Genomic DNA, 16078 nt, shown 5'->3' on the forward strand with positions numbered 1-16078 from the left:
CTCCTATCGAAGAATCCATAGGTCCCTCATCCTATTCATGTAACCCCTTCCGCCAGGGTTACTTGCGTAGTAGCATTCCAACAACGCCCTGTTTTCGTCTCTTGCCCACCGATGCCTTCTTGTTCCAGTAGCCCACTTCTCGTCAGGGTGCCCTGATACCTCAACACCTGACGCGGACCTTGTTGATCCGGGCGACGTCCGAGCCGGCATGCCTTCATATTTATCTGTCTCGCTCATGTCTGCGGTAGGCTCACTTAGCATAGGGGGTCTAGCCTTAGGACCCTTACTGGATACAGACGCCCCAGGCAGGAATCGAACTTGCGATCTTCTGCTCCAAAGGCGTCTAGAAACCTGTGATCCCTGTTTCAGTCCAGGGGGCCAAAGTGGACGTTGTGGAGGACTATAAACACATCAGAGTACAAAGACACAATAACCTGGACTGAGTTAAAAACACCACTGTCCCCTACAGGAAGGGCGAGAGTCGTCTCTGAGGTCCTTCAACATCTGTTGGAAAATACTCAGGATTTTCTATGAGTCTGTTGTGGTCAGTGCTATCCTCTTTGCTGTTGCATGCTGGGGCAGCAGGTTGAGGGTCACAGATACCAACAGACTCAATAAACTGATCACAAGGCCAGTAATGTTGTGGGGATAGAGCTGGACTTTCTTAGGGTGGTGTTGGAGAGGCGGATGTTGTCCTTAATTTCAACCATATATATAAATTTGTGTTATATACTGGGATATTTATAATTGGCCTGTTTGTATATACCAGAGCTTCATTGTTGTACTTTGTAACTTTGTAATATGTTTTGTTAATTAATTTAGTTTAAGTTACAGTGACCACATCATTTCCTCAGTGACTAACAAAGTATTCGGATTTAATATTTAAGTGGGCCAAATGTTAAAAACAAACTGACTCAGCAGGTGGTTACCTGTTCTCCAAACTCTCCACGGAGTCCATCCTTCCCTGGTTTACCCTGAAACACAAATGTGTTCCAGGTTTTAGATTCGTATAAAGAAACGTGACTTAATATTGAAGGCGGGACTACATGTCTTTCTTGTTCCTACCAGGGAGCCAGTGTCACCTTTCTCCCCCTTCTCTCCTTTAATTCCCAACCTCCCAGGTTTACCCTGGAGGAGAAAACAAAAGCGCTCATCACTTAAAAATAAAAATTCACAGAATAATAATTCGTAGTTTTTTTGACTTTAAAAAAAAAAGAAAAAAAGTTTATGATTCGCCCAGGCCAACAATTTGACACTTACGCGACGACCAGGACAACCTTTTTCTCCACTGTCACCTGGTTCTCCCTGTAAAACAAAAGCACATCAGAGAAACCCAAGAGAAACTGACAAAGTGACTGACAGAGCGACAGAGCGACAGACAGAAAGACACAGCGACACACACAAAGACAGAGCGACAGACAGACAGTGCGACAGATTGACAGACCGACAGACAGACCGACAGACAGAGCGACAGAGTGACAGACAGACCAACAGACAGACAGAGCGACAGATTGACAGACAGACCCACAGAGCGACAGAGCAACAGACTGACAGACAGACAGAGCGACAGACAGAAAGACAGAGAGACAGACAGAGAGAGCGACGGATTGACAGACCGACAGACAGACCAACAAACAGACAGAGCGACAGATTGACAGACAGACAGACAGACCAACAAACAGACAGACCGACATACAGAGCGACAGATTGACAGACAGACTGACAGATCGACAGACAGAGCGACAGATTGTCAGACCGACAGACCGACATACAGAGCGACAGATTGACTGACAGACTGACAGATCGACAGACAGAGTGACAGATCGACAGACAGAGTGACGGATTGACAGACCGACAGACATACAGACAACAGATTGACTGACAGACCCACAGAGCAACAGACAGACAGAGCGACAGACAGAGTGACAGAAAGACAGAATGAGTGACAGACAGACAGACAGACAGATTGACTAACAGATAGAGCGACAGAGCGACAGACTGACTGACAGACAGACAGACAGACCGACAGGCAGATTGCCTGACAGACAGACAGTGTGACAGACGGCGCGACAGAGTGATAGACAGAGAGACAAACAGACCTTCAGCTCTTTGGGTCCCTCAGCATACAGTTTGATTCCTTTTGGCCCAGGAACTCCTGGAGGTCCCCGGTCACCCTAAAACCAAACACAGCTGATGGTGGTGAAGGTGAAAGGGATGGTGATGAAGAGGATGGTGTTTCACAGGTTAGACACAGTATAAAATCAGAGCATGTCGTAGTTTGTAAATATAGACCATACTCCTATCCCCACCTTCAGTCCTCGTGGACCTGGGATCACTGGACTGGGACCTTCCTGACCCTGAACCAAAAACAGAGACAGAAGTTACTTTATGGTTTCCGCGTTAACATATGACAGCAGCTTCTCCCAAAAAACAAAAACGAAACTAAAACCGAATCCTGACGTCAAGCCAAGTATGTAAGAAATCGTTTTTTCTTACATACTTGGCTATCATTTCCTGATAACATTTACATTTACAATAATTGATTACACAGCAGTGGGGAGTAGACTTTATCACAGTAGATGTCTTTCTGAAAGTGCTGTAACTTATTTTAAGAATATAATCCACCCACTGTTATCATCTTCAATGCCCTGTACCAACATAGAGCAGAGCAGCTATCTGAACGCTACTCCAACAGAGGTCGATTATCTTGTTAATAATTTTACCTCCTCACTACGTACGACTCTGGATACTGTAGCTCCTGTGAAAACTAAGGCCTCAAATCAGAAGTACCTGACTCCGTGGTATAATTCTTAGCCTAAAGCAGATAACTCGTAAGCTGGAGAGGAAATGGCGTGTCACAAATTTAGAGGATCATCATTTAGCCTGGAGAAATAGTTTGCTGCTTTATAAGAAAGCCCTCCGCAAAGCCAGAACATCTTACTATTCATCACTGATTGAAGAAAATAAGAACAACCCCAGGTTTCTCTTCAGCACTGTAGCCAGGCTGACAAACAGTCAGAGCTCTACTGAGCCAACAATCCCTTTAACGTTAACTAGTAATGACTTCATGAACTTCTTCACAAATAAAATTTTTATCATTAGAGAAAAATTACCAATAATCATCCCACAGATGTAATATTATCTACAGCTACTTTTAGTACCATCGATGTTAAGTTAGACTCTTTTCTCCAATTGATCTTTCTGAGTTAACTTCAATAATTACTTCCTCCAAACCATCAACGTGTCTTTTAGACCCCATTCCTACAAAACTGCTCAAAGAAGTCCTGCCATTAATTAATTCTTCAATCTTAAATATGATCAACCTATCTCTAATAATCGGCTATGTACCACAGGCCTTCAAGCTGGCTGTAGTTAAACCTTTACTTAAAAAGCATCTCTAGACCCAGCTGTCTTAGCTAATTATAGGCCAATCTCCAACCTTCCTTTCATATCAAAATCCTTGAAAGAGTAGTTGTCAAACAGCTAACAGATCATCTGCAGAGGAATGGCTTATTTGAAGAGTTTCAGTCAGGTTTCAGAGCTCATCACAGCACAGAAACAGCTTTAGTGAAGGTTACAAATGATCTTCTTATGGCCTCTGACAGTGGACTCATCTCTGTGCTTGTCCTGCTAGACCTCAGTGCAGCGTTCGATACTGTTGACCATAATATCCTATTAGAGCGATTAGAACATGCTGTAGGTATTACAGGTACTGCACTGCAGTGGTTTGTATCATATCTATCTAATAGACTCCAGTTTGTGCATGTAAATGGAGAGTCCTCTTCACACACTAAGGTCAATTATGGTGTTCCACAGGGTTCAGTGCTAGGACCAGTTCTGTTTACATTATACATGCTTCCCTTAGGCAGCATCATTAGAAGACATAGCATACATTTTCACTGCTATGCAGATGACACGCAGCTCTATCTGTCCATGAAGCCAGGTAACACACACCAATTAGTTAAACTGCAGGAATGTCTTAAAGACATAAAGACCTGGATGGCCGCTAACTTTCTGCTTCTTAATTCAGATCAAACTGAGGTTATTGTACTCGGTCCTGAAAATCTTAGAAATATGGTATCTAAGCAGATTCTTACTCTGGATGGCATTACCTTGGCCTCCAGTAATGCTGTGAGGAACCTTGGAGTCATTTTTGACCAGGACATGTCCTTCAACGCACATATTAAACAAATATGTAAGACTGCTTTCTTCCATTTGTGCAACATCTCTAAAGTTAGAAATATCCTGTCTCAGAGTGATGCTGAAAAACTAGTTCATGCATTTATTACTTCCAGGCTGGACTACTGTAATTCTTTATTATCAGGATGTCCTAAAACTCCCTGAAAAGCCTTCAGCTAATCCAAGATGCTGCAGCAAGAGTCCTGACAGGGACTAGAAAGAGAGAGCATATTTCTCCTGTTTTGGCTTCCCTTCATTGGCTTCCTGTTAAATCCAGAATTGAATTCAAAATCCTGCTCCTCACATACAAGGTCTTAAACCTTTCTCACTCACTATGTGTTAACAGACCTCTCTGCATTGAATCATATCTGTTATTAATCTCTGTCTCTCTTCCACAGCATGTCTTTATCCTGTCTTCCTTCTCTCACCCCAACCGGTTGCAGCAGATGGCCCCGCCCCTCCCTGAGCCTGGTTCTGCTGGAGGTTTCTTCCTGTTAAAAGGGAGTTTTTCCTTCCCACTGTCGCCAAAGTGCTTGCTCATGGGGGTCATATGATTGTTGGGGTTTTCTCTGTACCTATGAAGCGCCTTGAGGCGACTTTTGTTGTGATTTGGCGCTGTTTAAATAAAATTGAATTGAATTGAATAGTTTTTCTGAATCACAAACTGCTCCTAGGTCAGTTTACTGTGTTACCCCACTAACCTTTTCTCCTCTCAACCCTGGAAGACCTGGAATTCCCTGGAAAAAAAACATGAGATGTCAGCTCACTGAACTACTGAGTGCAATTAATGTTTGAATAAGGTGGATGTCCAAAGCATACAGGAAATCCAGAGAATCCCGGTGATCCTGTCAGGCCCGGTTCACCTGGATCCCCACTGAGCCCCTGGAACACAAAAACAGTTCAGCAGCCAGTCAGAGCAAACTTTATACCAGCTAATCTGATGATAATTTTACAACTGCTCATAATAGAAAGCATCTCAAGATTTAACAGAATTTGGTCCAGTCTGTGAACCAATCAGCATTCAACTGATTGGTTGATCATTTTGAACAGTCTAAAGGGTTTGGTGGAGACATTCCTTTGGAAAACGACGAACCTCACTTGAGTTTTTTTCTTTATTTCAGAAAAATCAAATATCTGACCGTGGCGCCTTTTGGTCCTGGTGGACCTCGTGCTCCTTTTATATCCTGAGTCTCGGGGAACACTCTCGTCTCTCCCTGAAACAGAATCAGAGGAACATTTGTTAAAAGAAACCATCACAGATCAAATCAGCCATCTTCATTACAGCATTCAGGTGTCCATGCTTACCTTCATGCCTCGAGGACCATCACGCCCCTGAAACACATGAACACTCACAGCTATAGCTTCCCACACTGAGTTAGCTTAGCCTATTTTTAACTGTTTTATAGACAGAAAGTGACTCACCTGCCTGCCTGCGGGTCCAGGAAGTCCAGGATGCCCTGGAAAACCAGCATCCCCCTGAAAGACATGAGTCACATTTGTGTGTGTGGGTGCGATCGGATGATTCATTTTGATAGGAAACACTCTCTCCGAAACTGGCTTTGATGCTGGTCACAACCTGGAAAGCTTTGGAAAACCTGAAAGTCCTTGATAGTTGCTGACAGCTGGACACTTAAATATGTGTGGTTCAAAATGATCGTGACTCTAGATTTCTATGCAGATGATACACAAGTATATCTCCCTGCGCAGTGTTATTGATGTAACTAGCTTTTTAAACAGCTTGTCAAAAAGATGAAAAAATTCAATTAAATTGTTGACAAGTTCCTGTAAAAGTTTCAGAATAAAAGCCTTGTACATACTGGGTAAGCCAGTTTATGTGTTTATAATAAGCCACCACAGGATTAATCATGGTCACTGTGGCTTCTTTTCTGCAGCTTTAACCTGCATGTGTGGATGGCGGGGTGATTTCTGGAAGCGTTTCTGAGTGCGTACACTAATTTCCAGATTCACAGAATCATGTCTGCTGTTAATGCCGTGCTGCGTAAAGGCCTGACGATCACACACATCCAACACTGATTTTCAGCCTTAGAATCTTTTAATGTTTTGTTGACGAGATATTTCACATCTGCATCATTGTTTTCATTGACATTTAAACATTGTGAAATAGTTTGCAGATCTAGTTTTTTGCAGATTGGTGCACCTCTGCATCTACAAAACGTTCTTTTTTGCCTGTTATCCCTCCAGCTGTTTCATTTTAGCATCAGCGACTGTGACGGACTTGTATTGCCTTTTTGAGACAAATTCAAAATGAAAATGCTAAATTGTCTTAGTTTAAACATTTTATATGTTTTTTTTGCTCTGTTGTGAATAAAAAGTGCGTCTGTAACATTTGCAGATCACAGTTTTCAGTTTTTATTTACATTTTGCAAGTTTTTCCACAGCTGGTCTATAACTAGCTGCAGGGATGAGAGCGTGAGGCTCAGACGGCTATACATCAATCGGCGAGCACAAGAAGAGAGGAATATAAAACTCCAGAGATGAGAGAAAAAAAGATTATTCAATCTGCCTTCTGCCAAGCCATGATTTCTACCTTCGTCCCGTTGCATCCTGGGATTCCTGGTCGACCAATCGGTCCTTCGTGTCCAGGCAGTCCCTGAGAAATAAATGCATCCAGAAATGTATTAAATGTTAAGTTAAACTTTATTATCATTATGTGTTTTTAAAAAAAAACACCAAAGAACGTCTTTTTTTCTTACATATTCTTCATGTTACTTCCATACGTATTAGGATCTAATAGATATGGAGCCTACAGTCTACTGTGCTGTATATTTAATGTGTTCTCTGTGTATGGTGAGCGTCCGTACCGGCAGTCCTGGAGCTCCTGGGAAACCTGGTTCTCCCGCCAAACCCTGTAGGTTTGAGAAGTTCAGAACAACGTCAGCAAGACATTTTTTGGTAAATGTGTCTCAGATGATGCTAAAATCAGGGAAAATTAAGGCTTAAAAAAATCAAAACGACCCCCGCCCCCACTACTAGCTGCCAGCAGGCTTCACCTGAACTGGACCTCTGGGCCGTGTTTGTGCTGTTGGAGCCTATTGGAGCATTTTTAATGACATCATGTGACCAATAACTCGGCTGCTGTGAGGTTACTATAGTAACAGACCGTCCACGAAGGCGGAGCGAGAGCTTAGGTGAAGTTTGAGCATTTATCTGGATGGTTGTGAGCTCTAATTAGCATTAGCATATGTGTCAGCTTGTTTTATCCGATAACTGAGTTTTCATCCAAATACGGTCTCATCTAAAACACTGACGTGGAAGCAGCCAAAACAGGAAAGGTTCACTGGGATAAATGGTAAAGGCCGTCATACCCGGGCACCCTTCAGACCCGGGCTTCCTGCAGGTCCTGGTTCACCCTGAGCAAAAGAAGAAGATGTTTAATGATGGGATTTCCATTTAAAAAGAAACTTTGTAATAAAATGTAATATAATAAAAACAAGTATAAAGAGGATTGTGCAGGGACTCGATATGACAATAATAATAATAATAATAACAATAAAAAGAAGAAGGGGATGTCTGTTACCTTTTCTCCTAGTTTGCCCTGATCGCCCTCATTTCCAGGATAACCAACGTTTCCAGGAAGCCCAGTTTCCCCGGGGTAACCTTTTTCACCCTGTTGACAGAATCAGAGTTCAGGTAAGGCAGCTCACCTGCTGTCCACAGAGGGGCAGCAGAGAGCTCATCTCGGGTCGATCCAGGCGTCTCAGTCTTCCTGTTTGTGGCCTCGAGGCACTCTGGTGCCGGGCATAACAAAGGGACATTTCACGCTTGGCAGAGAGGAACCGGCCTTTCTTTCTTTCTCCTCATGAACACACCTGCAATCACAGAGCTCACACCTGGGTGGTCTCAGGTGCATGAGACACAAAGGACCGCAGAGTTCCCTGCAGCCCGGCTCAGACCTGCACGCTCTTGTGAGCTCGGAGACAGAAGACTTGACGCCATTTAAAGCAGCAAAAACTGAAAAGTTTGTTTCAGGCGAAATCACAAAATCATGAAAAACAACCTGATCTGAGCTGGAATTAGTAAATCTGATCACATCAGAGGATCAGAGACCACATCAGCAGGCCTTCATCACCTGGCACATCCATCAGCTCCACTCTATTTTCCTCCAAAATAAAAAACACTGCAAAATACTGTTATCAGAGGGAGGGGCTACTGCAAGATATTCATCAGTGATTGGCCAACGCCTCCTCTGTGACTCTGACATCGGCGCTCCATGATGGGGAATGTCCCGGTTTCCAAAATGCATCCGGAGGAGAGAGGAGGCCGCTAGAGGATGCACAGGTGTGTCATATCTGCAGGTCGTTTTAACATGGACACTGAAAAGGGGGCGTGGCACGCAGCTGGAATATAAAAACCACAGAGCGAGCTGCACTCATTGGCTGGTAACAACAGACAAAACTTCACTAAAGATGAAAATTGAAGCCACTTCAGACCTGCAAAAACCAGCAGGGACGTAGATCTAAGACCCGTCAGACTGGTCAGCATAAAATGATTAAATATGACAGGTGTGTGCTCAGGTGTGGATTTATTGTAAGTGTGTATGGCCACTTTAGATCAAACTTTATATCTATATACAGTATATAAAGTTTATATCTAAACGTTTACATTGTAGATATCTGTACTGTTTCTAACACCTGCAGTGACGGCCTGACGAACCCGCAGACATCAACACATGCTGCTTCCTGAGCTGCTCTGCAGGTCCTGCAGCAACTGCAGCTACAGCGTGTTTGTGGCTGTCGGCCTTCAGTAACTGAAAGGCTGCTCCAGGTTCAGCTGACTGGCGTGGCCATCTTTTCTGTACCTTGTGCACTTTGTTTTGCATCCCTTCTGTCGTCTTCCAGATCTTCTGGTGTTGCTGCTCAGAGCGCTCATTGTTCTTAGAGTTTCTCTGACTGGATTCTTTTAGGTTTTCAGCCTAGTGACGGCGTCCTTCAGTTTGTTGGTCATCATTCAAGGTTAAACAGTTTGGACTTGAGTTCGAGTTAATCTGCCACGAGACCATGAGAGCAGAGCCCTCAGCTGGACACCTGCTGGTCGGTCACATGTTACCTGTGAGCCTCAGTGTAAAAACAGCTAAACCTCCTTAATGCACTTCAGTAACACCTTCATTTAAATTGCATGTGGCAGAAACACAAGAGAGCTGCGGCTGCAGAACCAGGACCGATTCTGGTCCTGGTTCTGTGTCAGTGTGTTCAGGTGGAGACCTTACCTTCTGACCTTTGACCCCATCGCAGTGACACAAAGACTTCCCGCTGCAGTGGCACGCCTGCACAGAGATGAGAGGAGTAACTGACGATGTTTGAAGGCCTGATCTTTATTTCCTACCATGAGAATCTGCAGGCCTGCGGTTTTTCTTTCACAGTCACTGTTAGGCAAAGTTAGTCGACTCCATAATACAGAGCAAGCGTACTTACAGGGTAAGAAAGGGGAAATATTACGTATATATAAAAAAAAAAATTACTCAGTACTTTAAACTACTTACAATGTAACCATCTCTTCTTTCAGTTATACTTCTAATACTACATAAAATGTTGTCACAGCCTTGTGTTTCTTCTTGTTACCAGCTTGTATTCCAGTGAGTATTTATAGGTAATAATCTAATAACAGGGTGAACAGCCGTATTATAAAGTGCAGGTGTGACTTCTTTAAGAATGTCGTCACACCTGCAGCCAAACCCATCACCTGTGATGTCACCGTCTTGATTTGTCTGCAGTGATTCCTGAGTGACTCACACACTCAGGAACATCTCCATCATGTGTCCTGCAGCTCGGCATCGTTTAGTCTGGCCTGACCTTAAACTCGGGTTGAAGCCTTTGTCTTTCTGCTGAGCATGTCCCGCCTGATTCTTTATCAGTCAGACATATTTTTGTGGGGTTAAACCCAAACACCTTCATGTAACCTGCAGGTGTAACTGTGGTCTTCCTGTGATAAACCGAACTAGCAGACAGCAGGGGGGAGCTCTGATATCATCTTATCTTTCATTCCTGTCTCACATCTACAAGACTGCCTCCATACGAGGTGCCTCGACACGTTCTGGAGCAGGGGATGGTGGGTAACGTCCTGTAGCGCCGTGATCAGACGCAGAGCTGCAGACTAAGTGTCTGAAAATATATCAGATTATTTTCATTTTGAGTCAGGTGAACCCGAACCACCTGTACGGTCTTATCACGGCAGACTGACAGACGTTCACAGGTAATCTGACTGATTTCTTTTTGCGCGCTTCAGGAAGATTTTCCTCCGTGATTTTATCGTGGCAGCAATATCGGGGTCACGTGGCCCAGCGTCGCTGCTTTGTATGTCTGATGCACGTGTCTGAAACAGAATAAAGAAGCGCTTTGAGAAACGTGTTGGCTAACTCTAACGCGACCCGCTTCCTGTAACGGTCCGAGGTAGTTCTCAGGTCAGGGCCAAGTTTCTCTCTGTTCCCTGCGATTCGCTTACAGCAGCGGCTTTCAAAGGTTTTGTACCTGTGGGAAATCAAAATATCAGGGCACACCTGACCATGTGACATGTCACTAATGTGTGACTGACAGCCTTTTTGCAGCATCGGGAGCTGCAGTCCTGCTGCTGCTGGCTCAGATCCAGCGTGATATTGAAGTAGGCCAACATGGCTGTTTGGCTTCCAATCAAATAATGTTAATCGTGTTAGCATTAGCCAAATTCAACAAACGACTCGTCAGGGCTGAGGGTTGTTGAGCATTCCTGATCCAGCTGAAGCATCGGCGTAACTTTGTGCTGAACATTGGGGGGTCAAGATCTCTGTCTAAATAAATAAATCTGGGTAAATTCCCAGATGATTAAACATGCAACTATTTTGCTGGTAATACCTGAAATGAGTAAAGAAAGTCAACAGCCTATTTATGTAAGATAATTCATAATTTTATTGGGGGGGGGTGGTAATATTTGTTGGGTCTGATCATTGTAGGGGTCATAACCCCCCTAACCCCCCTGGAAATTACGCCCCTGAGCTGAAGCCAACAGGCTGGTAGGTGTGCCAGAGCATTATCTGCTCTTCTTTGTCTGCAGTGGTTCATCTGGACTGGTGGCTGGTGACGGCCTGCTCCAAGATCCAGGTCTTTGCTGCACTATATGGATACAAGTCCAGGATGTTACACCTGCAGGAGCTGCTCAACCAGCCAAGCTCATGAAGCTCCCGGCAGACAGCTTATGAGCTGATGTTGATGCCAGAGGAGGTTTGCAACGCTGCAGTTACTGAATCAAGAGAGCGCCGGCGATGTTCATGGCACTGTGCACCTCAGCCCTCGGGGGCCGCTCTGTAACTACACCTGCCTGAGATGTTCTTAAGCGCAATAACACCGCTCTATCGTGCTTCATCGAATATTTAGGAGGAAACTTGCAGCAACAGTTCGGTGCTACAACAGCACCGCGCTCAGAATCAGGGGATTCTTTAGAATCTGTCTCAGTGTTGTTGAAGGCCGACTGCACGGCCATGACGGCTACACAGAGGGAGCGCCACAGTGTCACATGGTGCTTTCGGCTCAACACATCACTGTGTGAGTATGTGTGTGTGTGTGTGAGTGCGTATACTCGGGTCAGTAATAACACCAGATGAAGACAAAAGGGTGAAACAGAAAACAGACAGACGGACAGTCGGGTTTCTGTCTGTTGGTTTAGGACGTCTGACTCCACACAGACAGACGGCTTTTATTTCCTGTCTGACATTCTTTGTAGATTCTTTGATATCCGCAATAAACAGAAAAAGGAAACTTGTGCAGCTCAACCTCCTGCAGGGTTACTGTTAGTACCTGAGCAGGTGAGCGACAGAGAGTCTTGTCATTTCTAATAACTCTCATTGATCATCATCAGTAAACTGACTGATAATTAACGTCACTAATAAGTCTGTAACCACATACTGTTCCATAACTCACCTGGTTAGATTGTGTTAAAGCTTAAAGTTTGCATTATTAGGGGCGTGGCCTCTTTGACTGACAGGTGGATGGTGACAGGTGGTGCTGCTAGGCTTTACCCGAACTGGACCCCTGGACCCTTTTGGAGCCTTTTAATGACTAATAAGCGGCTGCTGTGAGGTTACTATAGTAACAGACCGTCCAGGAAGGCTGAGCGAAAGCTTTGGTGAAGTTTGATTTTATTTGGATGTTACTGAACTGTGATTAGCAGGTATCTGTGCAGGTGTGATACAGCTGTGCAGTGTGTGAGTGCAGGCTGACACTCAGGTTAAAAACTCAGTGTGTGTGAACTGAAGGTGGCCTTCAGGGTTGCTCCACCTGATTATATAACAAATATATTATATCAACACCAATAATAATAATAATAGTAATAACAATAATCATCATCATAGTAGGGTTTTTTGTTATTAAAAACTTTGGAAAAACTCTGACGTCACCCACACCTGTCTCTGACCGCGTGACGTCTGTCGGCAGAGTACTGAGCAGCAGGTGAGCCTGGTCACCTGGGTGAAGGTCACTCACCTTCTCTCCGTGCACGGCAGCGCTCAGGCAGCTCCAGAGAACCAGCAGCGGGAGGATCCTGCGCCTCCGGGCGGCCGGAGGCTCCATGCAGGCGGGCGGGCAACTGCCTCCAGCCGCGACGGCTCGGCTCGGCTCGGCTCGGGTCCCGGATTGTGCTCAGGTCCGCTTCAGTTCAGAGGGTCCTCGCACCTGCCGGAGCCCGGACACAGCAGCTGCTCTCGGATGCAAGCTCAGCCCGATGACACGGCACGCCAAAACAGTCACACTCAGCACGAGACTTCCGCCGTGACCTTCAAAATAAAACCTGGGCCCTGACGCAAACCTGGTCACAGCTCCATCCTTTTACTAAGAACTCTTCGTGGTGGTTGAGTTTGCTCCTAGTGGGAAAGCTTTTTTATTTTAAGGTTTCTGCTCTCAGACAAAAATCACGCGTTTTATTAATATGAGAGAAAAGAAAAGCATAAAAACTGTATTTCAGGGTTTCTCTCAGATGAAAGGCCAAAAACAAGAAAGGAGGTGGCGGTTAAAGAGCACGTTCACACAGGATCAGCTGACAGTGAATAAACAGGTGATGCTGAAGGAAGAAGACCTGTGATGGTGGAGGAGCAGGTGTGGTTGATGCGGAGGCAGCATCCTCTCAGCTCTGAGGACAACACGCCTGGAAGACTGGAGACCTGAAACAAGTGCTTCACAAACCCAAGAAAGCCTCAGGTGCGAGGAGGGGGGAGGAGCTGCGAGTGCAGCACCTGAGGGTGAAGCTGAGGAGCTACAGGCACTCCAAATCAAATCAAATCACCTTTATTGTCACGTCACATGTGCAGGTACACTGGTACAGTACATGCGAGTGAAATTCTTGTGTGCGAGCTTCACAAGCAACAGAGTTGTGCAAAATACAATAACGTGCAACAAGCAAAATATAAAAATGGTTAATTGTGCACGAGCTGTGCACGAGAAAGCTCACGTGAATAATAAATGAGCTAAACTGGCGCGAATTTCAGGGTTAAGACATTTGAGAGAAAGCTCAGGTGTGTCAGCAGGCTGTTAGCGTGCAGGCTGTCGACACACCTGGACGGAGCAGCACCGCACGCAGGCGCAGGATACCGGAAGTGCTGCTGTTGCTGTGCACTGCAGCTTGACCTGCGGGCTGTTCGTGTGTGCGCTCCCTTGGGGAAGTTGTGCTCAGGTTTGCAGCGACATGAAAAGCGCGTGAAGCTCCGGACAGTGACAGCTTCAGGTAGGAAAACTCACGTGACCGTTTGTTTGGGTATCGGGCTGCCGATCGATCACCGTCAGCTGATTATGGTTAGTCAGCTGTTAATTAGCCGCCTATTAGAGTCTGAATGTCTGGTCACGTCATCCAGGTAAATAACGTTAATGAGGAGAAGTACTCGAGTACTTTTACTCTGTGGTGATTTATACTTGAAGTTCGGTGAGGATACTTCCTGACGCACTATGAGCATTAAAGTCCACGTGCTTCTGCGTTAATTGTAAATTAGCGGATTTGGCGCAGATGCTGATTCATGTGCTTTAAAACGTGTAGCTGTGAAGGGATCGATGGGGCTGATCCAGATCGTTTACTTTAGGCAGATTTCGCCCCGGCTGTGGCAGGTCCACCTTCCCCGGGTGGTGGTTGTGGGCTCAGCCTCAGGGACCCAGTCTGGAGAATCAGAAGTGGACTTTCCCTAAACATGCTGTTCCTTTCACAAGTTCAATTTATCAGACTGAAAATACCATAAAGACAATCCATCAAATATTAAAACACATTTCTGTTTTACAGTATGTGCAAAAACAGGACTTGTGTATAGACTGTATGTAAAAGATGGCAGCGGACCTCTACGTCCACATGTACAGGATATTTTTGTAAACAGAGATTTTCTGTTTTTGTTTTGTTTTTTTTAAAATCCCGTCCACGTGTAAACTTGAAAAACAAAGTGAAACGCTGTCAAGAACATGCCAAAGCAACAGGTGGTGATATAATCCTAACTGTGTAGAAATATTGGCCAATCAGAAGTCTAGAAGCCTGGGCGGGAAAGCATAAACAAAGATGGTGCACAGAAGCAGTCGTTGTAAACAGAGGGACAGTAACTGTGTGCATGTAAGAGTGTGAGGTTAACAGCAGTAGTGTTTTGTCTGTATCACTGTAGAAATACAATGATGTGAAACAGTAACGTGTCGCACACCTTTGATGCTCCGTGACTAAATCTCTGTTTTCCTCGTCCACACGTAAACACAAAAACAGAGTTTTTAAAAATCTCAGTTTTCAGTGATCCAAAACTTAGTTTACGTCTGGACAAACGCCCAAATGCAGAGAAGAGGCTGCGATTTGAAAAATACCCGTGTGCTCAAAGCTAATCACTGAGGTTAGCATCACTGGACAGGCTAATCGCAGTCATGTGATGGTCATCACTTCTGTGTTTGTTGGATTTCACTTATTTCACATGTTTCATACAAAGAGCTGAGAAATGATCACAAAATGAAAACACCTGTAAATTTCTCTTTTTCTCTGTCTGAGTTTTCATTTTTGAACTGCAGCACACACCAAAGCTGTGTCCCAAAACGTCGGCTGCATCCTCCTGAGGACCCGGCCTTCGCGGTCTACGTGGGCCGGGTCCTTCGAAGACCGAGAAGGCCGGAAGTGCCGGGCTGTGAAATTGGACGGTCTAGCCTTCAGATTTGCGTCACCGCTGTCTCGTGGAGTTTAATAAACTCGGCCGTCTGCTCCTTGCTATCTAAAATATAACAGGACACTGGCGTAAACTCTCGACCGTCTCACACTTCTGTTTAATCAGTTTTCTGTTTGACGTTTATTCAGCTGTGTGAAAATCCCGGAGGAACCCACCCGAGGGATTAATAAAGTTTTATTTAATCTAATAATCTAATAACTTTGATCTCAGCCAAACCGATTTACTCCGGAACAAATAAAACACCGAAAAAAGCCAAACAATTACATTTTTAAGTTATCCGAGTGACTTATATATCATGTTTAACCTGAGTAGCGAAAGACAGCGGGGCCTGAAAGCGATGAAGCCGGGAGTCCGCTGCTCTCGCCGGCTCGAGTGACCATTGAACCCCCCGGCTTGCTATCGAGTGGGTGGGTAACAGGTATCTCCGAAAACGTCGGAGCACTTTTGCAAATATATGATCTCTTGATAAACCGAGCAGATATTTGAAGTTTACACAGCTACATTATCGCCTGAAAATATCTTCAAAGTTTATTTTGTGACCCAGAAAGATTAATAAGAGTAATATTAAAACTTAGTAGCTGCCGCCATTGTTGGAAACTAGAATTGGCTGGGCCGCGCTATGAATTCTGGGATATGGTGGGCCACGAAGGACACACCCGACCCATCCTTCAAATTTGGGGAAATGAAGGACGCATTTGTCGGCTGCATTTGAAGGAGTCGACCAATTGGAACGGCCTTCGTCGCCTG

General features: G+C 44.9%; 1 protein-coding gene across 1 annotated transcript; it reads right to left on the minus strand.

Moving 5' to 3' along the window:
• Positions 1-914: 914 nt before the first annotated feature.
• Positions 915-12898, minus strand: LOC120432796 (collagen alpha-1(IV) chain-like). Its single transcript, XM_039597995.1, has 16 exons — positions 12648-12898; positions 9407-9463; positions 7718-7807; positions 7506-7550; positions 7002-7046; positions 6728-6790; positions 5602-5655; positions 5485-5511; positions 5319-5393; positions 4999-5061; positions 4881-4916; positions 2310-2357; positions 2100-2174; positions 1261-1305; positions 1066-1128; positions 915-974 (listed from the first exon to the last, which is right to left on the minus strand). The coding sequence occupies exons 1-16, from the start codon at positions 12732-12734 to the stop codon at positions 915-917; spliced, it is 933 nt and encodes a 310-aa protein (XP_039453929.1). The 5' UTR covers positions 12735-12898.
• Positions 12899-16078: the final 3180 nt, after the last annotated feature.

The sequence above is a fragment of the Oreochromis aureus genome, linkage group 14 (genome assembly GCF_013358895.1).
Source record: "Oreochromis aureus strain Israel breed Guangdong linkage group 14, ZZ_aureus, whole genome shotgun sequence".
Taxonomy (NCBI): Eukaryota; Metazoa; Chordata; class Actinopteri; order Cichliformes; family Cichlidae; genus Oreochromis; species Oreochromis aureus.

Excerpts from the sequence above, each read along its gene's own strand:
- LOC120432796 (XM_039597995.1), bottom strand. The coding sequence starts at position 12,734 with ATGGAGCCTCCGGCCGCCCGGAGGCGCAGGATCCTCCCGCTGCTGGTT. Across the intron at positions 4,917-4,998 it reads CGGGATTCTCTGGATTTCCT|GGAATTCCAGGTCTTCCAGG; the intron begins GTATGCTTTGGA and ends TTTTTTTTCCAG. Across the intron at positions 975-1,065 it reads AAGGTGACACTGGCTCCCTG|GGTAAACCAGGGAAGGATGG; the intron begins GTAGGAACAAGA and ends TTTGTGTTTCAG.